The 16,253-nt window shown below is 42.8% G+C and overlaps 1 protein-coding gene across 5 annotated transcripts in view; it reads right to left on the reverse strand.

Moving 5' to 3' along the window:
• TANC1 (tetratricopeptide repeat, ankyrin repeat and coiled-coil containing 1) overlaps positions 1–12,207 on the reverse strand; it is a 229,918-nt gene extending 217,711 nt beyond the window's left edge. For 4 of the 5 annotated variants that reach the window (XM_032410013.1, XM_032409996.1, XM_032410005.1 and 1 more), the window contains exon 1: positions 12,005–12,207. In XM_032410013.1, the coding sequence (XP_032265904.1) occupies positions 12,005–12,196 (192 nt within the window). In that variant the 5' untranslated portion in view covers positions 12,197–12,207. The remainder of the gene's footprint in view (positions 1–12,004) is intronic. The other variant, XM_032410023.1, reaches the window with a different exon arrangement.
• Between the last annotated feature and the right edge of the window lie 4,046 nt (positions 12,208–16,253).

The raw sequence follows: 16,253 nt of genomic DNA on the forward strand, positions 1-16,253 counted from the left end.
CATGTCTGAGTTTCCAAGACAATGTACATATAAAATTACGACTCTTGAGGGTGTGCTTAGATTTGTAACTGTACTTCAAATTAGCATAAGCATTTATCAGAAAAATATTCTGTTAAAATTTATCCAACAGAGGTAGAATGCATATTCCTAAATTAATGTGCTTAGAATAAATCTTTATAGAATAGCGTTTTACAATAACAACTCAGATACCCTGTCATTCTTTTTTTTTTTTTTCAGATTTTTATTTATTTGTCAGAGAGAGAGCACAAGCAGGGGGAGCGGCAGGCAGAGGGAGAAGCACGCTCCCTGCTCAGCAAGGAGCCCAATGTGGGACTTGATCCCAGGACACTGGGACCATGACCTGAGCTGAAGGCAGACACTTAACTGACTGAGCCACCCAGGTGTCCTGATACCCTGTCATTCTGAATAAAATTCAACCACCAAAAATGTTTAATGCTCAAACCACTTTACCCAGTAGGCACATGGTTTATAATGTTAAGATATACTGAAAAATTATAACCATTTAACCGGGCCAACTATTCAGAATAACACCATGTTTCCAACCACAACTGGAAAAAATTAAGCTTGTTCTCCCTTGTTATACTAATAAAATTAATTTCCAAATGAACTCTAAGCCACTACATATATATATAGCATTTATATATATATAAATTGCTAAATTAAAATGTCTATTCCCAAATCATAGGGAAGAGAAAAGCATAGTCTAGAACCTATTCTTGCCCAAAATATTTAACCTGAATTTAAACCAGGCCTTGAGATCTAACCTCTAATTTCTAGAAAATACAGAGGACAAAGGACAAGGTAAACAATACCACAAGGAAACAAATTCAGGTATGGGACATCCTACAAGATCTCTTCTAAAAGTCAGAAGGGAGATGGAAGGAGTGGTGAGATAGCATTTTTCTACATTTAAAAAGACTAAAGAGACAAAATCAACAAAAACCCACAGTGCTAATATGAAAACCTTGACTGAATCCCAGTTCCAAGAAAACAGAAATGATGACAAATGCCATCTGGGGGACAATTAGATGACATTAAGAAATCACTGTTAATTTTATTTAAAAGTGATAATGAAGTGGTGGGGTTTTTTTTAAGTCCTTAGCTAGAAATGCATACTAAAGTTTGTCAGGACGTCAGGGCTTTGCTTGAAAACATTTCAGTAAATTAGGGGCACCTGACTGGCTCAGTCAGTGGAGCAGTGAGACTCTTGATCTCAGGGCTCCAGGTTCGAGCCTCATAGTGGGTGTAGAGATTACTTAAAAAAAAAAAAATTTTTTTTTAACCTTGAAAAAAATAAAATAAAATACTTCAGCAAATTAAACCCAACACTGTTCTCTGGCAAAGATGCTTTGCAAAAGAAAGTTTCTACAATTCAATGTATTTGGGAAATGCTTAAAACTTTGTTTCCCTCCAATGAGATTCACAATGATCATTAGAAATAACGGTGCTCAAAAGTCTTGCAGTTAAAAAGAAAAATACCTATTTTACTTTAGTTAACCCAGATCGTCCCACTTATTTGAACACAGAGCCTTTTTTCACTGCATAACATCTACTAATTTCCTGATAATCAGTTTCCATGGAACCCCCTTTGGGAACTGCTGCCTTCTCTAGCTAACTCACTCTGAAATAAGGCTCTCTTAAGTCACATACATGCTCCAAGAACCCTGAATAATAAAATATTCAGAACTGCATCTATTTGCAACTTAGGAACCCCTCACTTTTTCTGTCTTTGCATCTATCAATAAGTATACATTGACTCTCTAAGTAAACACGTTTTAATTTCTAAATCAAACTCTTTGTATAAGACAAAATTGCCACTGCAAAATTTCCCTCAGTGGAGTTAAATTTTACTTATTCGAATCCATTTCCTTTGAAATCCACAATGGAATAGATTTCAAATTCATAAGTTGTCAAACCACACCATGTTTTCACTTTCAAAACTTCCCTGAGATAGTTTCAAAGGCTCCTCAAACCCTCTCCAATGACTTCTCAGAATAAGTTACTGTAACAAAACACAAAACTAAACAAAACCTGAAATCAAAACTCTTGATAGTCTTTCAGGTAGCACTCAGGGCTTCTAACAATTTACCTCGAAGTCCCCCAAATTCCCATCATTATGCACCAGAAGTGGTCCCATTCTTATAAAAGGGTCTTTTGGATACTTGAACAATTAATTAGATCCCGAGACAGACTGACCTTATCACAAATTCTATCTACTCCATGGCTAAAAGTATAAAAGCAAGCTTTCGAATAATATCTGCACTTCATTTGAGTAAAAAATGTGTCCTATTCCATTTAAAAGTGTCAACACTTAAAAACTCTTTGGGAATACACTTAAAAGAAGACAAAAATGGCTAACAAAGATATCTGAGCAAAAAGTCACTGCTTTAAGGAAACAATAAAATTTGATGTCTCCCTTGCATCTAGGAGGCAATTTACAACATTCAAAACCCTTTCATAGACATTCTGTCATTTGACCCTCAAAACCCTAGAGAGATGTCTGTTTTCCATCATGATAGCATATATCTAACATGGCTCAACTTGAAAGTGAACAACTTGTCAAGCCTCAATTATCCTTAGCATGGAGAAAATAATGGCATATGTAATTCGATTCAGCTGAGCCATGTAAAGTCCATCACCTCCTGTCTCCCAGTGGAGACACTCAGGCCAGACCCTTACCATGGGAGTCCCCCCATGATTTTGCTTGGTGCTACTTGCAGACAGCTAACTGTCCACGGGCAATTTAGAGCTTCATACAACCCATCCTCCAGGCGTTGTCTTTACTCCACAGGGGAAGAGACTCTCCTTTGAACTGACTGCACCTGCCTAGTATTGTCCAGTGTTTCTGCAGCATCAGCTTACACAGCCTCCTACGTGTACCCATGTCAGTGTTCCCACATGAAAGGAGAACAATGTCTAACTGTGGACAACACATGTGAGGGCAGACAAAAAAAACTCTGGAATAAAAATGCCCTGGGTTTGGATCCTGGATCCTCCTGTCTTAACCATGCACATTCCTTGACCTCAGATCCCTCACATGTATATGGAACACTCTACCTCCTAAGGTTGTTGAGGGCTGGAGGAGAGAGGAACTCCCCCACCATCACCCCGTCCACCACAAAGCTGAATTTAACAACTGTGGGCTCTGCCTGCCTCCCTTTTCTCCCAGGAAAGGGAAACAAGCAATTTAAAAAACTAAGGCAAGACAGGACCCCAACCATGAAGAAGCCTACAACCCAGGGTGGCTGGCTGGCTTAGTCCGTAGAGCATGTGATGCAACTCTTGATCTCAGGGTTGTGAGTTCAAGCCCCACACTGGGCATGGAGCCTACTTAGAAAAGAAAAAAAAAAAAAAAGCCTACAACCCATAGGCAAAGTAAGCTGGCCAGTAACTTAATAATAAAAGATAAAAAGAAAAAAAACATTGTAATTGTACAAGTAATGTGCTGGGGGGATTAAACAGAAGAAACCAACCATGTAAATGCAGAAGGGGAAGATGAGAAAAATGTTAATGACAAAGCAATATTTGAGCTAGGCCTTGAAGGACAATGAAAACATAGTGGGGGGGGGCACCTGGGTGGCTCTATAGGTTAAACATCTGCCTTCAGCTTGGGTCATGATCTCGGGGGCCTGGGATCCAGCCCCATGTTGGGCTCCCTGCTCAGTGGGGAGTCTGCTTCTCCCTCTCCCTCTGCACCCCGCCCCCACGCTCATGTGCTCTCTCCCTCTCAAATAAATAAAATCTTAAAAAAAAAAAGAAAGAAAGAAAGAAAGAAAGAAAAGAAAATGTAGTGGGGGATGGGGAGAATGGCCTCCCCAGAGGCAAAATTGATACAAAGAATGTGACAGTTATGGAATGGGCAGGAGCTGAGTGGCATTTGCAGAGACACACAGGAGACAACTGGGTCTGGAAAAGAAAGTAATGAACCAGATCATGGAGAATCTTGAAAGCTATGAATAAAAGGGGAACAGCCATGGCTCTTATCTGTCCCTGAATCAGTTGTGCTTTCACCTACAAGTAACAAAAATTACATAACTACAAGTGACACGAAAACAGGGTCTCAAAACTTTTTGGTCTTTTTTTACTCAAAAAAATTAAACATGTACCCCCAACATGTTATAAATTGCATATAGTTTATACATAATTAAAACACTGGAGTTATGAATTACATGTGTATACCAATATAGTGTGTACATTATAAAACATCCATTAAGGTGCCTGGGTGGCTCAGTTGGTTAAGCGTCTGCCTTTGGCTCAGGTCATGATCCTGGAGTCCCGGGATCAAGTCCCACATAGAGCTCCCTGCTCATCGGGGAGTCTGCCTCTCCCTCTGCCCCCGACCCAGCTCCAGTTCTCTCTCTTTCGCTCTTTCTCTCTCAAATAAATAAATACAATCTTTAAAAAAAAAAAAATCCATTAAAAACTTTGTAAAGGACAAGAATGATGCAAACAGTATTCTTAAGTTTTTTTTATTAATACAAATCCATACACAATTTTTGTGCCAATTTACTAATCTGAGTTAAAAGTCATTTCCTCAGGGCACCTGAGTGGCTCAGTCAGTTAAGCTTCCAACTCTCGGTTCCAGCTCAGGTCATGATCTCAGGGTCCTAAGATGGAGCCCCGCGACAGGCTCTGAGGGGAGTCTGCTGGAGATTCTCACCCTCCCCCTCTGCTACTCCCCCCTGCCTCAGCTCCACTTTCTCCCTCTAAAATAAATAAAATCTTTAAAAAATAACAATTAAAAAAAAGTCATTTTCTCATCTCCTTAATAAGACACTTTCTTGATCCTGTAAACTTACATCATTATCATTAAGCTTTCTTTGGAGGAATCTTTTTAAGCCACTTGCCCACTTTGTGGGAGTCAGTTTACTCAAAAATAGATAATATAATTCATAAACCCATTTACAGGGATAGAGTTCACCAAAGGCAAGAATAAGAATGAGAGTACCACTGGCAATTCCACCAGGTTGTAAAATGCCCACTCATTTCTCAGGTAACCTAAGTAACAGGAGACCTTCAGATATACCAACCAGTGTCAAGCATCTATTAAGTATTAGTAAAGCTTTTTTTTCTAGATATAAAGTTCTAATAGTTCCTTCCTTTCCAGACTGGATGGTCTAGCATACTCCGTTCGGAGATAACTGCCTCAAACAATAATAAAGTTGTTCTGAGTCACAGTGGTTTCAGGGTTAGTTAATTCAGCAGCTGGAAAATGTCACTGTATTCTTAAGCACATCCATCTTTGTACTCTGTGATCCTCAGAGTATCAACCTGTTCTATTTTGCTGACAACTTTCGGTTCCCAATATGGCAGTACCTAATAGTTGTCACATAAATATTCATTAACCAGTCACTAGCAGGAGGTATGGCATTACTAAAATTGACTTGATTTAATCAAGACTCATCCCTAGGGCAGAGGACACACCCAACTTACCCTGAAGTGCATGGCCAATGGAAAACTAATCAAAAGCAAGATTATGATACCAACTAATGTGGAATTATAGCAATGGCCCTCATAAAGAATCATGTAACCACTAGAGTGTGAGTGAGCCTAGGCCCAGGCAGAAAAACCAGCCTGCTGAGCCCAGCTCCAATTTCTGAATCCCGATCAGCTAAACAGTAGTTGGTTTAAACCACAAGAAGCAAAGGGGACCAGGATGCAGGATGCTACCGTATGGGCAACTGACCATCCCTGGTATAACACTCTATGTACACAGGACAATGGGGGAAGAAAAAAAATATACTGTTTCATTTCCACAGATTTTTTTTTTTTGAATCCAAACATCTAGTTCGGGGTAAGCAAGCACTCAATAAACATTAATAATTGATGTCACTAACCCCAAGTAATTTAGAATAAAGCATGGCAAAGAGAGGGGAGTATAATGGGATACATGATAATAATGACCAATTCCCAACTTTTTTGCAGTAATTCAATACCCTGTTATACAAGCACCTGTATATGCAGCAATTCAAACCCCCACAGAAAACTGCGGGGTGTACATCCCAGGAGCATTAAAGTGTTCTTACCCTCTGGCACATTGGTATGTTGTTATGACCAGCAATACCACTTTGGGAAACATCCTGCATTAAACAGCTAGCTCTTTTTGTTTAGCCAGCTCCCTCCCTCTTCCATTAACAACAACCCCCTTCTTTGTGGGACACTTTGTCTCCCCACAGTCCCATCTTGTGGGTCTAATGGAGACTGCCAACCGTAACTCTCCTTTGGTTGGCATCAGGCCAATCCGGGTTCTCTCTAGGGTTTTCCCAAATTGGAACTAAGAGCAAAGAGTCAGTTTCTTGATGATGTGAGGTTCTGAAGCTACCAGCAGCCAGGTGCCCCTATGCGGGGCACTGTGCTGGGCCCTGTAATTTAATGATAAGTAAATCACATCTGAGCCAAAGGGCTCTGATAGCCTAAGAGATATTTCTTTTCAACACGCCTACACGTCCAAATAGACTGGTTAAATAAGTTATGGTAACGTATGTAATGGATTTACCAAACAGCCATTAAAACGGTGCCAAGAAAGAATATACTGATAGGACAGAGGGGAAAAAGCACATTACGTAAGTATAAACTATACTCTAAACTGTACAAATATATGTACCCTTGTATGTCAAACCTTTCTCACATTTCTTCAAAAGCACATGTAATAAAAGATCCTCGTTTTGCATGAGTATATATGCATGAAAAGAGCATTACCAAGTGTTTTTCAGAGACTGCCCCACCCCCCACCCGGACTCAAAGAGGATATAAGCCACTGTTGACGATAGGCAAGTAACCCTAGGTGTACTGGGTGGGGCAAGGAAGGCGGTGAGTCACTACGGCTCTGGGCTATATGACTGAACATACTCGGTTCACATCTACGTTCAGCTACGGCTGGAAGATTATTTACTAATAAATTCCTTCATGGTTGTGGCAAAAATCTGTGGGTAGGGGCTAAAATCCAGGGACTCTGCCACCCCTCTGCACCAATTTTCTTGTCCCTGACATTCTTGCCTATGGGACTCTTCTTTCCAGAATATTCTTCCTGATCACACATACCTGCAAGAGCCCTTAAAGACAACATCTACTGGGGAAGGGCAACCACCATCAATACCACAGCCAAACCAAACCAGAACCCCTATCACTCTCCACAAGATAATGTTTCCTGATAGCCTTCTTTACCAAAAGTCTTCCCCTATCATTCAAAATCCAGTCTCCTGATAATAAAAAACCAGAAGCTCTTCTGCTCTGCTGCTCTCGTCCCCTTCTGGTACACTGATAACAAAGTCTCCCAGCGTCACTAGCGAATACTGCTTCATCATGCTTTCTCTACTCAGAACTGGAAATGGCAGTCTTTCCAGTCAATCGGTACATCCTGGATACATACTCGTTTTTGAGGTTTAAACCCCACTGCTTCATATTCTCAAGAGGCAGTCTTCTGAGAATAAGTTTAAAAAGCTAAAGATGGACAGGCTACTCAGACTTAAAAGGGCCTATAGCTTAGCACATAATTTTATTTTAGAACCTTTTAAAGAAAATCCATACCAGCTTCCAGATGAGTGTCAAGTTGCACTCAGTGCACTTAAATAGGCAAGGAGGACACAGTACAAACATTTAGAGTCACAGTGAAAATGGGTCACCTGCAGCCTACTCCTTATTTCTTTACTGTTACACCAACAGCATCAGGGAAGAATTTATGTAGCACCAAAAGTGCTGCAAAATTAGACTTATCCAGACATTAGTAGCAAGAGCCCAACACGATGACACCAAAAAAGGGGCATTTATCCAGGCTTTGTAATTCTGCTGAGAGATACCAAGATGAAAGGCAAATGATATGATCATTTCTTGTTTTACAAAAAGACGTACAGATTTTGGAAGTTTTCCTTCCATTTCAATTTTTTGGAACAGTTTCAGAAGAATAGGTATTAATTCTTCTTTAAATGTTTGGTAGAATTCCCCTGGGAAGCCATCTGGCCCTGGGCTCTTGTTTGTTGGGAGATTTTTGATTACTGCTTCAATTTCCTTAGTGGTTATAGGTCTGTTCAGGTTTTCTATTTCTTCCTGGTTCAGTTTTGGTAGTTTATACATCTCTAGGAATGCATCCATTTCTTCCAGATGAGGAATTCTTAATCTCAGGAAACAAACTGAGGGTTGCTGGAGTGGTGGGGGGTGGGAGTGATGGGGGGGGGGGGGGTTGGGTGATAGACACTGGGGAGGGTATGTGCTATGGTGAGCACTGTGAATTGTTTAAGACTGCTGAATCACAGACCTGTACCTCTGAAACAAATAATACATTATATGTTAAAAAAGAAAAAAGAAGAAGAAGATAGTAGGAAGGGAAAAATGAAGAGGGGAAATCGGAGGGGGAGACGAACCATGAGAGACTATGGACTCTGAGAAACAAACTGAGGGTTCTAGAGGGGAGGGGGGAGGGGGGTGGGGGGATGGGTTAGCCTGGTGATGGGTATTAAAGAGGGCATGTATTGAATGGAACACTGGGTGTTATATGCAAACAGTGAATCATGGAACACTACATCAAAAACCAATGATGTATGTATGGTGATTAACATAACATAATAAAATTAAATTAAAAAAAAAAAGACACAGATTTGAGAAGTGATTTCCTTAAGAATGCTATCTGGGTTACTAGTCTGTATTATAAATCACACTAGACCCTGAAGCCTACTTAATAAAAGAGAAGTTGAAAATAAACAAATGATTAGTTTGAGGTATGTGAATTTCTGAAGCTCTCTTGGGGAGAAAGTTTTATTACCATTATTACTGATCTGTTTTTAATCTCTGACATCAAAGCATAGATGTTAACCCTGGGGTTCTGAAACCAGAATAACCCATAAATGAAATACTATAAGAAATTGCCACAAATATTAACATTAGTCTGTTTGTCAAGTTTTAGCCAATTCTCAGGTGACTCCATAAATAAAGGGGGGTGGGAGTGGGGAGAATGAGAGGATGTAGGTTCAAGTTCAACTCCACCATTTATAGATGACACCCAGTAAACTGATCTAACAGGCTCAGCCTCAGTTTAAAATATGTAGGTAAAGCCTTTCGTAAACCCCAAAGCACGGTGCTAATAGTACAGCACAGTTACAGAATTCCTACATTTCTCTACCTCTTAGAGAAGTTTATCACTGAAAGATAATTTCATCTTAGAGATGAAAATGATGAGAAAACCAAGGCCTGGAAAGGTGTTAGAGCCTTGATTGGGAGGAGGTTCTAATTTTCCACCACTGAAATACACATTTAAAAGACAGTCAAACAAAGTTATTCTAGAGACTAAAATCCCTCCCCAGCAATATGAGTGCACACACACACATACACACACACACACACACATCCTCTGCTTCATTTTGCCTTTGTAAACTTTACTTCTGTAACAAGCTAAACTTTTCATCAGAAAGATAAAAATAAAGCCACTTCTCTGACTGTGAGGCTCACAGCCCACTTTCAACCCAACCTAGACAAAACCTTTACAATTGGGTTAGAAATGTCTAAAAGAAACATTGACATAACATTAACCTCCAGCTATGCTGGCAGGTATCATTATAATATGGATTGTAGTTTTATCAGCCCAGGGATACTGGTTTTACCGTTTCCTGGGAGATAAAGAATTAATCAGCAACTCTGAAGGGGATATTGCCTAAAAATGGACAGTTTAATCAAGACAATTTCATTGTCTTCAAAATTGTGCCCTCAGTCACCCAGTATGGCACCAAATAAATTGTGTGTGGTGAAAGAGACAAAATGTTTTTTTTTTCCTACAGGCTCTTATGGGAAGCTGAAAAGGGCTGACTCTGAATCAGTTATGCTTTAGTTCCACCATGGACATAAATTATGATAATTTGGACATTCTGGTGGTTAAACCAGGAAAGCAGAAAAACACTGCTTCCAAGTCCCAGCAAAAGTTAAGTTTGTGGCATCACAGCTGAAAGACAGGGTCATGAAAAAGTAACCTTACATTTATTTCTGGACTTTCCTGCCTCCTCTAAAATGGATGACACTATTTCCCATCCCTTATTGTCAAATCACAACAGTCCGGAAGCCTGGACCAAGTTCACTTGGCAGGTAACAGGAGCAACGCTAGGAGGAAGTCCTGAAGGATGTCAGATACCAAATTTCCTTTATTCCTGCATACTTTTCATCTCAATACACCAGGATATATTTACCACGAGTTCTGATTGACACCCACCAAACATTCTGGCTGACAAACTCTGCAGAAACTGGCATATTCTCAGGAAGGTCCCTCGTGAGATCTTTAAGTAGATTAGATGAGCAAAACATTCAGACTACTACTATAATGACCATCAGTCACTCATAAATTCTCTCATTCCCAGCAATCAAGAAACAGCTGTTAAAAACCAGGAATCTTCCTAGTAGCAGATCTAAAATATCTCCAAGCTGGCCAGAGGAGCTTCACAACTGCTGCCCCTCCCCCATCCCAGGAGTGCCAGCCTGGCAGGAATAAAGATGACCCAGGAAGGGGGGGCGGCGCGGGGGGAGTAGGGTAGCGGATTCGGTGAAAGTAGAGATGCACACTCCTCTCATTTCTACTATAGAGGAATACCAACTCTCTGTACCAACTAACCAGATTTCTCCCTTCCTCTCCCATCCCCACCCCCTCCAAGCACATTATTAACTTCTGCAGTCTGGTGGCCTGGCATTTCCAGAGTTGGTGACCTCAGCAGTCCTAAACCCTTTCTCAAAGAGTCTGAACCAGGCACTTCCTTTCCGTGCCACAGTTCGAGGCCCATCCCACGGTTAGATTCAGCTTGCCTTTACCATGTAACCCGCCCAGACGGCGCTGCTCCTAGGGTCAAGTTCAAGATGAAGGTGCCCTCCTACCCTTCCCTAGCTGACTCCAGCAGGGACAGCGCTACCGATACGAGTTTCATCACCAGAGGCACAGTGATCCGGGGCTGCCAAAACTGGGCTGGAGGGGAAGACTGTGGCCGAGCCCAGCGTCCTCCGAACCCCTGGCCGCGGCGCGGTATTTCTACCTGGGCACCGCCGCATTTCCTCCCGGAGCCTTACACAATAAGTCAAGTAAGTTTTGAGACTGCCGATCCCGAGACCTTTCTGTCTGCAAATACGCCACACAATGCTTAGGGCTTCCTTCCTCGCCAGCCGTTCCGGAAAGCTGCCGCGCCAAAGCGGGGAGCCCCCCAAACCCCCAGTGCTGAGCGCCCGCACCCCAAAGTCTTCCAGTAAGACGTGAGACAGAAGGCCCCCCAAAAGTGACCACTCTCCACTATCCAAGAGCAGGGGAATTCACAATCTTGATACAATCATCGTCTTTCCCAGCTCCCCCTCAATGTCTAATCCTACCCTCCCCCCCCCCAAAAAAAGAACATGGATATGCTAATCGCTGTGTTTTGGAAGGGAAGCAACAGACTTTCATTCCAAACCCCCACTCCGCCGTCCGGCTTAAGTTCAACCGGCAACTTCGCGTCCCGAGCTCCCCTACACTCCGGGGGCGTCCTGGACCCCGCGGTGCCTGGCGCGCTTCTCCTCCACCTCCCCTGCCCCAGGTACCAGGCGCAACCCAAGCCCTTGCCAAGCCCGCGAGCTACAGAGGAGGCGGGAAAGGGGGCGAGGAGGCGCGCCGGGCGGGGGTGGTCCCGAAACTGGAGCGTGCTGCCGCGCGTCGCCGGTGCCCCCGCACCCCAGTTCTGCTGGGGTCGACTCGGTCCCGCGCGGAGGGGACCGCGAAGGGAAGGCGCCGACTCTCCAGAGCCGGCAGGACCAAGGCCCGGGCGCCCAACATGTCCAAGCCTATCCCCGGAAAGCTCCCGGGTGTGCCCAGCGAGGGCGGGGGCCGGGGGGGGAAGGGAAGCAGGCTCCAGAAACTTTCCCACATGCCTTTCCACTCTCCCCATCTCCCTCTCCTCCTCCGCGGGACCCTCTCCTCCCCTCAGCACCGCTGCAGCTGGCCCTGCCCGGGACACAGGGAGGCCGGCGGCGGCGCCAGGGCGGCGGGAGTTACCTGCCGGGAAAGTTTCCAACTCCGCGGCGCGGTTCCCCACCCCAGGGCCAGGCCTCGGGGCGCGGCCAGCTCGACGGTCCGCGGCTGCCTCTCCTCCGGCTCCCGACGCGGCCACTGCTCCCGCAGCTGCCACAGCGAAGGCTGCGCTCCGGCCCGTCCCCCCGCCTCGCACGGCCCACACCCGGGCCTCATTGGCAGCGCGAATCCCCGCCCTTGCGCGTGTTCCCGAAGGGACCTTCCTCTCGCGCGCCCGCCCGGGCCGCGCCTCCCGCGCCCCTCCCCGCCCCGGGCTGCGGCGTCTGCGGGGACCCGCTGGGGCGCAGCGCGCGAACTTTCCGCCGGGCGCGGGCGCAGCGCCTCCCCGCCCCACCTCTCCGGGCCGGGTCTCCAGGCTAATCTCCTGAGGCTGCGCCTGGGCCCCTCTGGGCCTGGATTAGATGAGTGGTAGTTTTTCAACCTCTTTAGAATCAGTGTAGTGACACGGCGTCCTCTCCTTGCCGCGTTTTGGGAAAACAGCCGAAGAAGACATATGGGAGCAATTAACTAAGCTGAAGTTTTGGTGGATGCTTGATGGTGAATTTTGTGGCTTTCTTGAATTTTCTCTCCTTCAACATACACATACACACTCGACCACTCACTTTCTGGGGCAAGAATGAGCTAAGGGAGATGGAAGGTGTAAGAGGCATCTCCCCTGCTGTCTTTTTTCTTCCCAAAAGCGAAATAGGGACGTTCAGGAACTGGTGATTGCCCGGGGGGGGGGGGGGGGTCGGCGGGGATCCCCCAGGGCCCAGTTCTGCAGCCTCATCCTACCGCTGGGTGCTGATCGTGTGTTGTCTATGCTACACCCACGGAGGGCGTGTTTCTGTCGGTGGGAGGAGGGAGGTATGGGGAGGGGGGAGAGACAAAGATGTTGTTATTGTTGCAGTTGGTAGCAGTAAATTAAATTCCTGAGTTCCCAAAATGTTTTTTTATTTCCCAGCAGAGCGAAAGCCAGGATAGGACCTACGGATTCTGGAGTTCTGCGTTCCCCAGCACCCCGCAGGAATCCCAGGCAGTCGATTCAAGCCAGGGGAGAGCTCAGCCCACTCCATACCAGAAGCCTTTTGGACCAGCCGTGGTCACAGAAAGAGCAACTAGGACTGCTGCTGCCTTGTGTGGCCTGCGAAAATTGTGCACGGGTCACCCCAATGGTGTGTCTGGAGCTGGGAATACAGAAGTTGCTATAAATGGATTTATTGGCAACCCCTAACCTTGCTGTGGCAAACCCTCCTTTAACTGTGTTTTAAACATGTTCCCCATAAAAATTTCAACCTCATGCAGAGCTTCCCAATATAAAGATACCCCCAGAGAGGGGTGTCCATATTTAGAGTTCTTATGAAAAGGGACAGGAAGCAAAATGCCACACAATCTTCCTACATAAATGAAAAACGACTGAAATTCGCTGGATTTTTCACCCATAGTTTCAAAGGCCTGATTATTATTGTGCTGATATTTGAGCAGTAAACATATCAGCAGCCAGAAGTCTTCCTCAAACAAAGCAGGATATGAATATTTACAATAAAATATAAACTTATTAAACTGAAAAGTATTGACCTATTTCTTCACTCTGAAATGTCTCATTGCTGAAAAATATGATGATATGTTTTATTTAATTTCTCTCAAAATGAAATGCACCAATCTTTCAACAACAGATGAAAAGGCAGACAGCAACCTTAAAAATAAAAGAATGACAGAAACAAAGGGAAAAAAAACTCCACAGTAGTCTAATCTGAAATATTAAGATATAAAAGAAACAATCCTAGGGAAACACTGGTACAATTCTCTGTCTCAGAGCTCTTTATAATGGGTGAAATGTATAGTGGATGAAATTTATAATTTGTATCACATTCTTCTGTCTTTGGCTCCTTTAAGCTATATTCTCCAAGCTTTTGATGAAATTGCTTAAACTGGACTCTGAAGACAATGAAATTCATTTTTCCCCTTCTATCCTCAAAGCTTCCAAAGTAGCAAGTAGAAAATCACATAAAGTAAATATGTTCGTTATCGGCATTATCTTTAAATTATTTTTAGTTGAAAAATTTATGTCTTTATAGTTCCAGAAGTCACAGTCACCAAAGAAGTAACTTCATCACTGCCTCGTTAGGAGTGTTTAACATTCTAAACAGACATACAGCTAGCAATCTGAAATTTGTACACAGAAGGGCCCTGTCTCCCCTTCTTCTGTAGTGTTTACATAATCCAAACTACATATGTTATTATGCACAATCTGATCTTCAGCTTTAAACAGCTAACATTACATATAGTATGTCATACTAAGAACATCAAAGCTGTCTTAAGCTGTGAGTGAAAATGGTACATTTTATAGAAGACAAGGCCAAAAACACAGAGTAATCAGAATTCATGGGTGAGGGGGGAAAAAGTGGCAGGGAGGATTCATTAAGATTAAGTCTGTAAGAGAAAACTTTGAACATTTTCTAAGAATCTAAAAATATGAAGTATTAGCTGAGCACAAGTTCAAAAAACAAATTCCAATGCTTTTTAAATATCTGCTTTTCCCTTTAAAAAAAAAGATATTTTTAGTTAGTTGTTAGGTGATTGTTCTTATTTTTAGGGGGACCGGAGAGCAAGAATCACCTCTTGCATTCCTTAGAGCATTTCTGATCATCCCATTGAATTTAAAAAACTCACTCATTACATTTCTGTTGATTCCAGCTGAAAAAAATAATTGAAAGACAAATATAGATTACATTAATGTTATATGCTGAACACATTCACCAAACATGTATGCAATACATTGTATTCCATTTTAAAATTTTCTGTCGGTTTGCCAGCATGGTAGCTTTTCTCAGCAGAGCGAAAGAAAACAGCAAATAATAAACTGGTTATTTTACTGTACAATTTACTGCCCAGGGCAATAGGCTGAAGAAGGCGTGAGAAAAGAATGTGTCTCATGAGTGTTAGTATGCTTTTTTCCCCTTGCTCAGATTCTTAAGTACTTCTATTTTAAATCAAGCCTAAGTTAGGATCAGAGCCAGTGTTTATTATGGTATGTGTAGTATAGAATACATAGTGAGAAGTGAAATGTTTAAAACAGTGTAGGAATTAAATACAAAAACTGAGATGGGACTAAAAAAAAAAAAATTAAGGCAAGGTAGGAAATCCAGACTCAAAATAATTCAGCCCACAAACACTTTTTGCCTATTTTGGAGTGTCTTTTTAAAGTTTACATAATGCATTCTCCTTTGGTCCATTCATTCTTCCTTTCCCTTTTAACACTTTGGGGAGGAAAAGCATTTTTAAAGACATGGGGAATACTGAAATAAATTGGGCGATAGTTAGAAATCTGTTGGGAAAAGCAATGAAATTGTATACCCTACACAGTTCCTGGGTATAGAACAATTCATGGTCACACACGTGTATCAACACCATGGAGAGGTGGGCTAATGGCAGACATTTGTCTTGGGATATCAAAAGCCATATTTGTAGACAGCCAGGCAGTCAAATTAAGAGTCATCTAATGGGACATATAAACCCCTCTGCAGGTCTAGCACATGGCCTCCCAATATTGTAGAAACTTATCCAAAAGGGGCTAGGCAGTGAATTATTTAAACCTATCAGGAATCCACTGAGGGAAGAAAATAGGGAAATAGATGCAGGGTTCACACTTCCTTTTAAGAATATAGGAGTAACTAAAATCCCAGGAGAATTTTGTTTAAGATGGCATGCCATTGATTAACATTTTAAACGTAGATTTAGTTCAATCTTCCGACGGTGAAATGGTCTATAGGGAGAAATAGAAATTTCCCATGTTTAGGAAGGGCGAGGTAATGCAATCAGGTAGTAATCCTTCCAATAAATGTCTGGTTAAGATGGCTTACAAAGAAATGTGCTGTTAACTTTGAGTATAAGAAATGCATTTTAATATTCACCACCTTGGGAGTGGTGCTTTTGCTCTTCTCAACAAGTTGTATGAAAGACACTGACACTAGAGTTATAAAATCTAGATCCCGGTTTTGACTTTGGCAGTTATTGTTTGTGATTCCTGGCAATTCATTTAGTCTTTTCAAGTCTCTGGCCTCTCATCTATGAAATAAGAAGGAGAGCATAGAATCTCTGCCTCACGGGTTTGTTGGGAAGATTAAACGAAATAAGGTGAACAGTGCTTCAGAAATTAGAAAGTGCTCTACAAAAGCTAACTTTTATTTAGTCGACAATAAGCTATGCTTTTCCCTCTCCATTACCCAGGGCC

This window comes from Phoca vitulina, unplaced genomic scaffold (genome assembly GCF_004348235.1).
Source record: "Phoca vitulina isolate PV1807 unplaced genomic scaffold, GSC_HSeal_1.0 scaffold1, whole genome shotgun sequence".
In the NCBI taxonomy this organism is placed as follows: domain Eukaryota; kingdom Metazoa; phylum Chordata; class Mammalia; order Carnivora; family Phocidae; genus Phoca; species Phoca vitulina.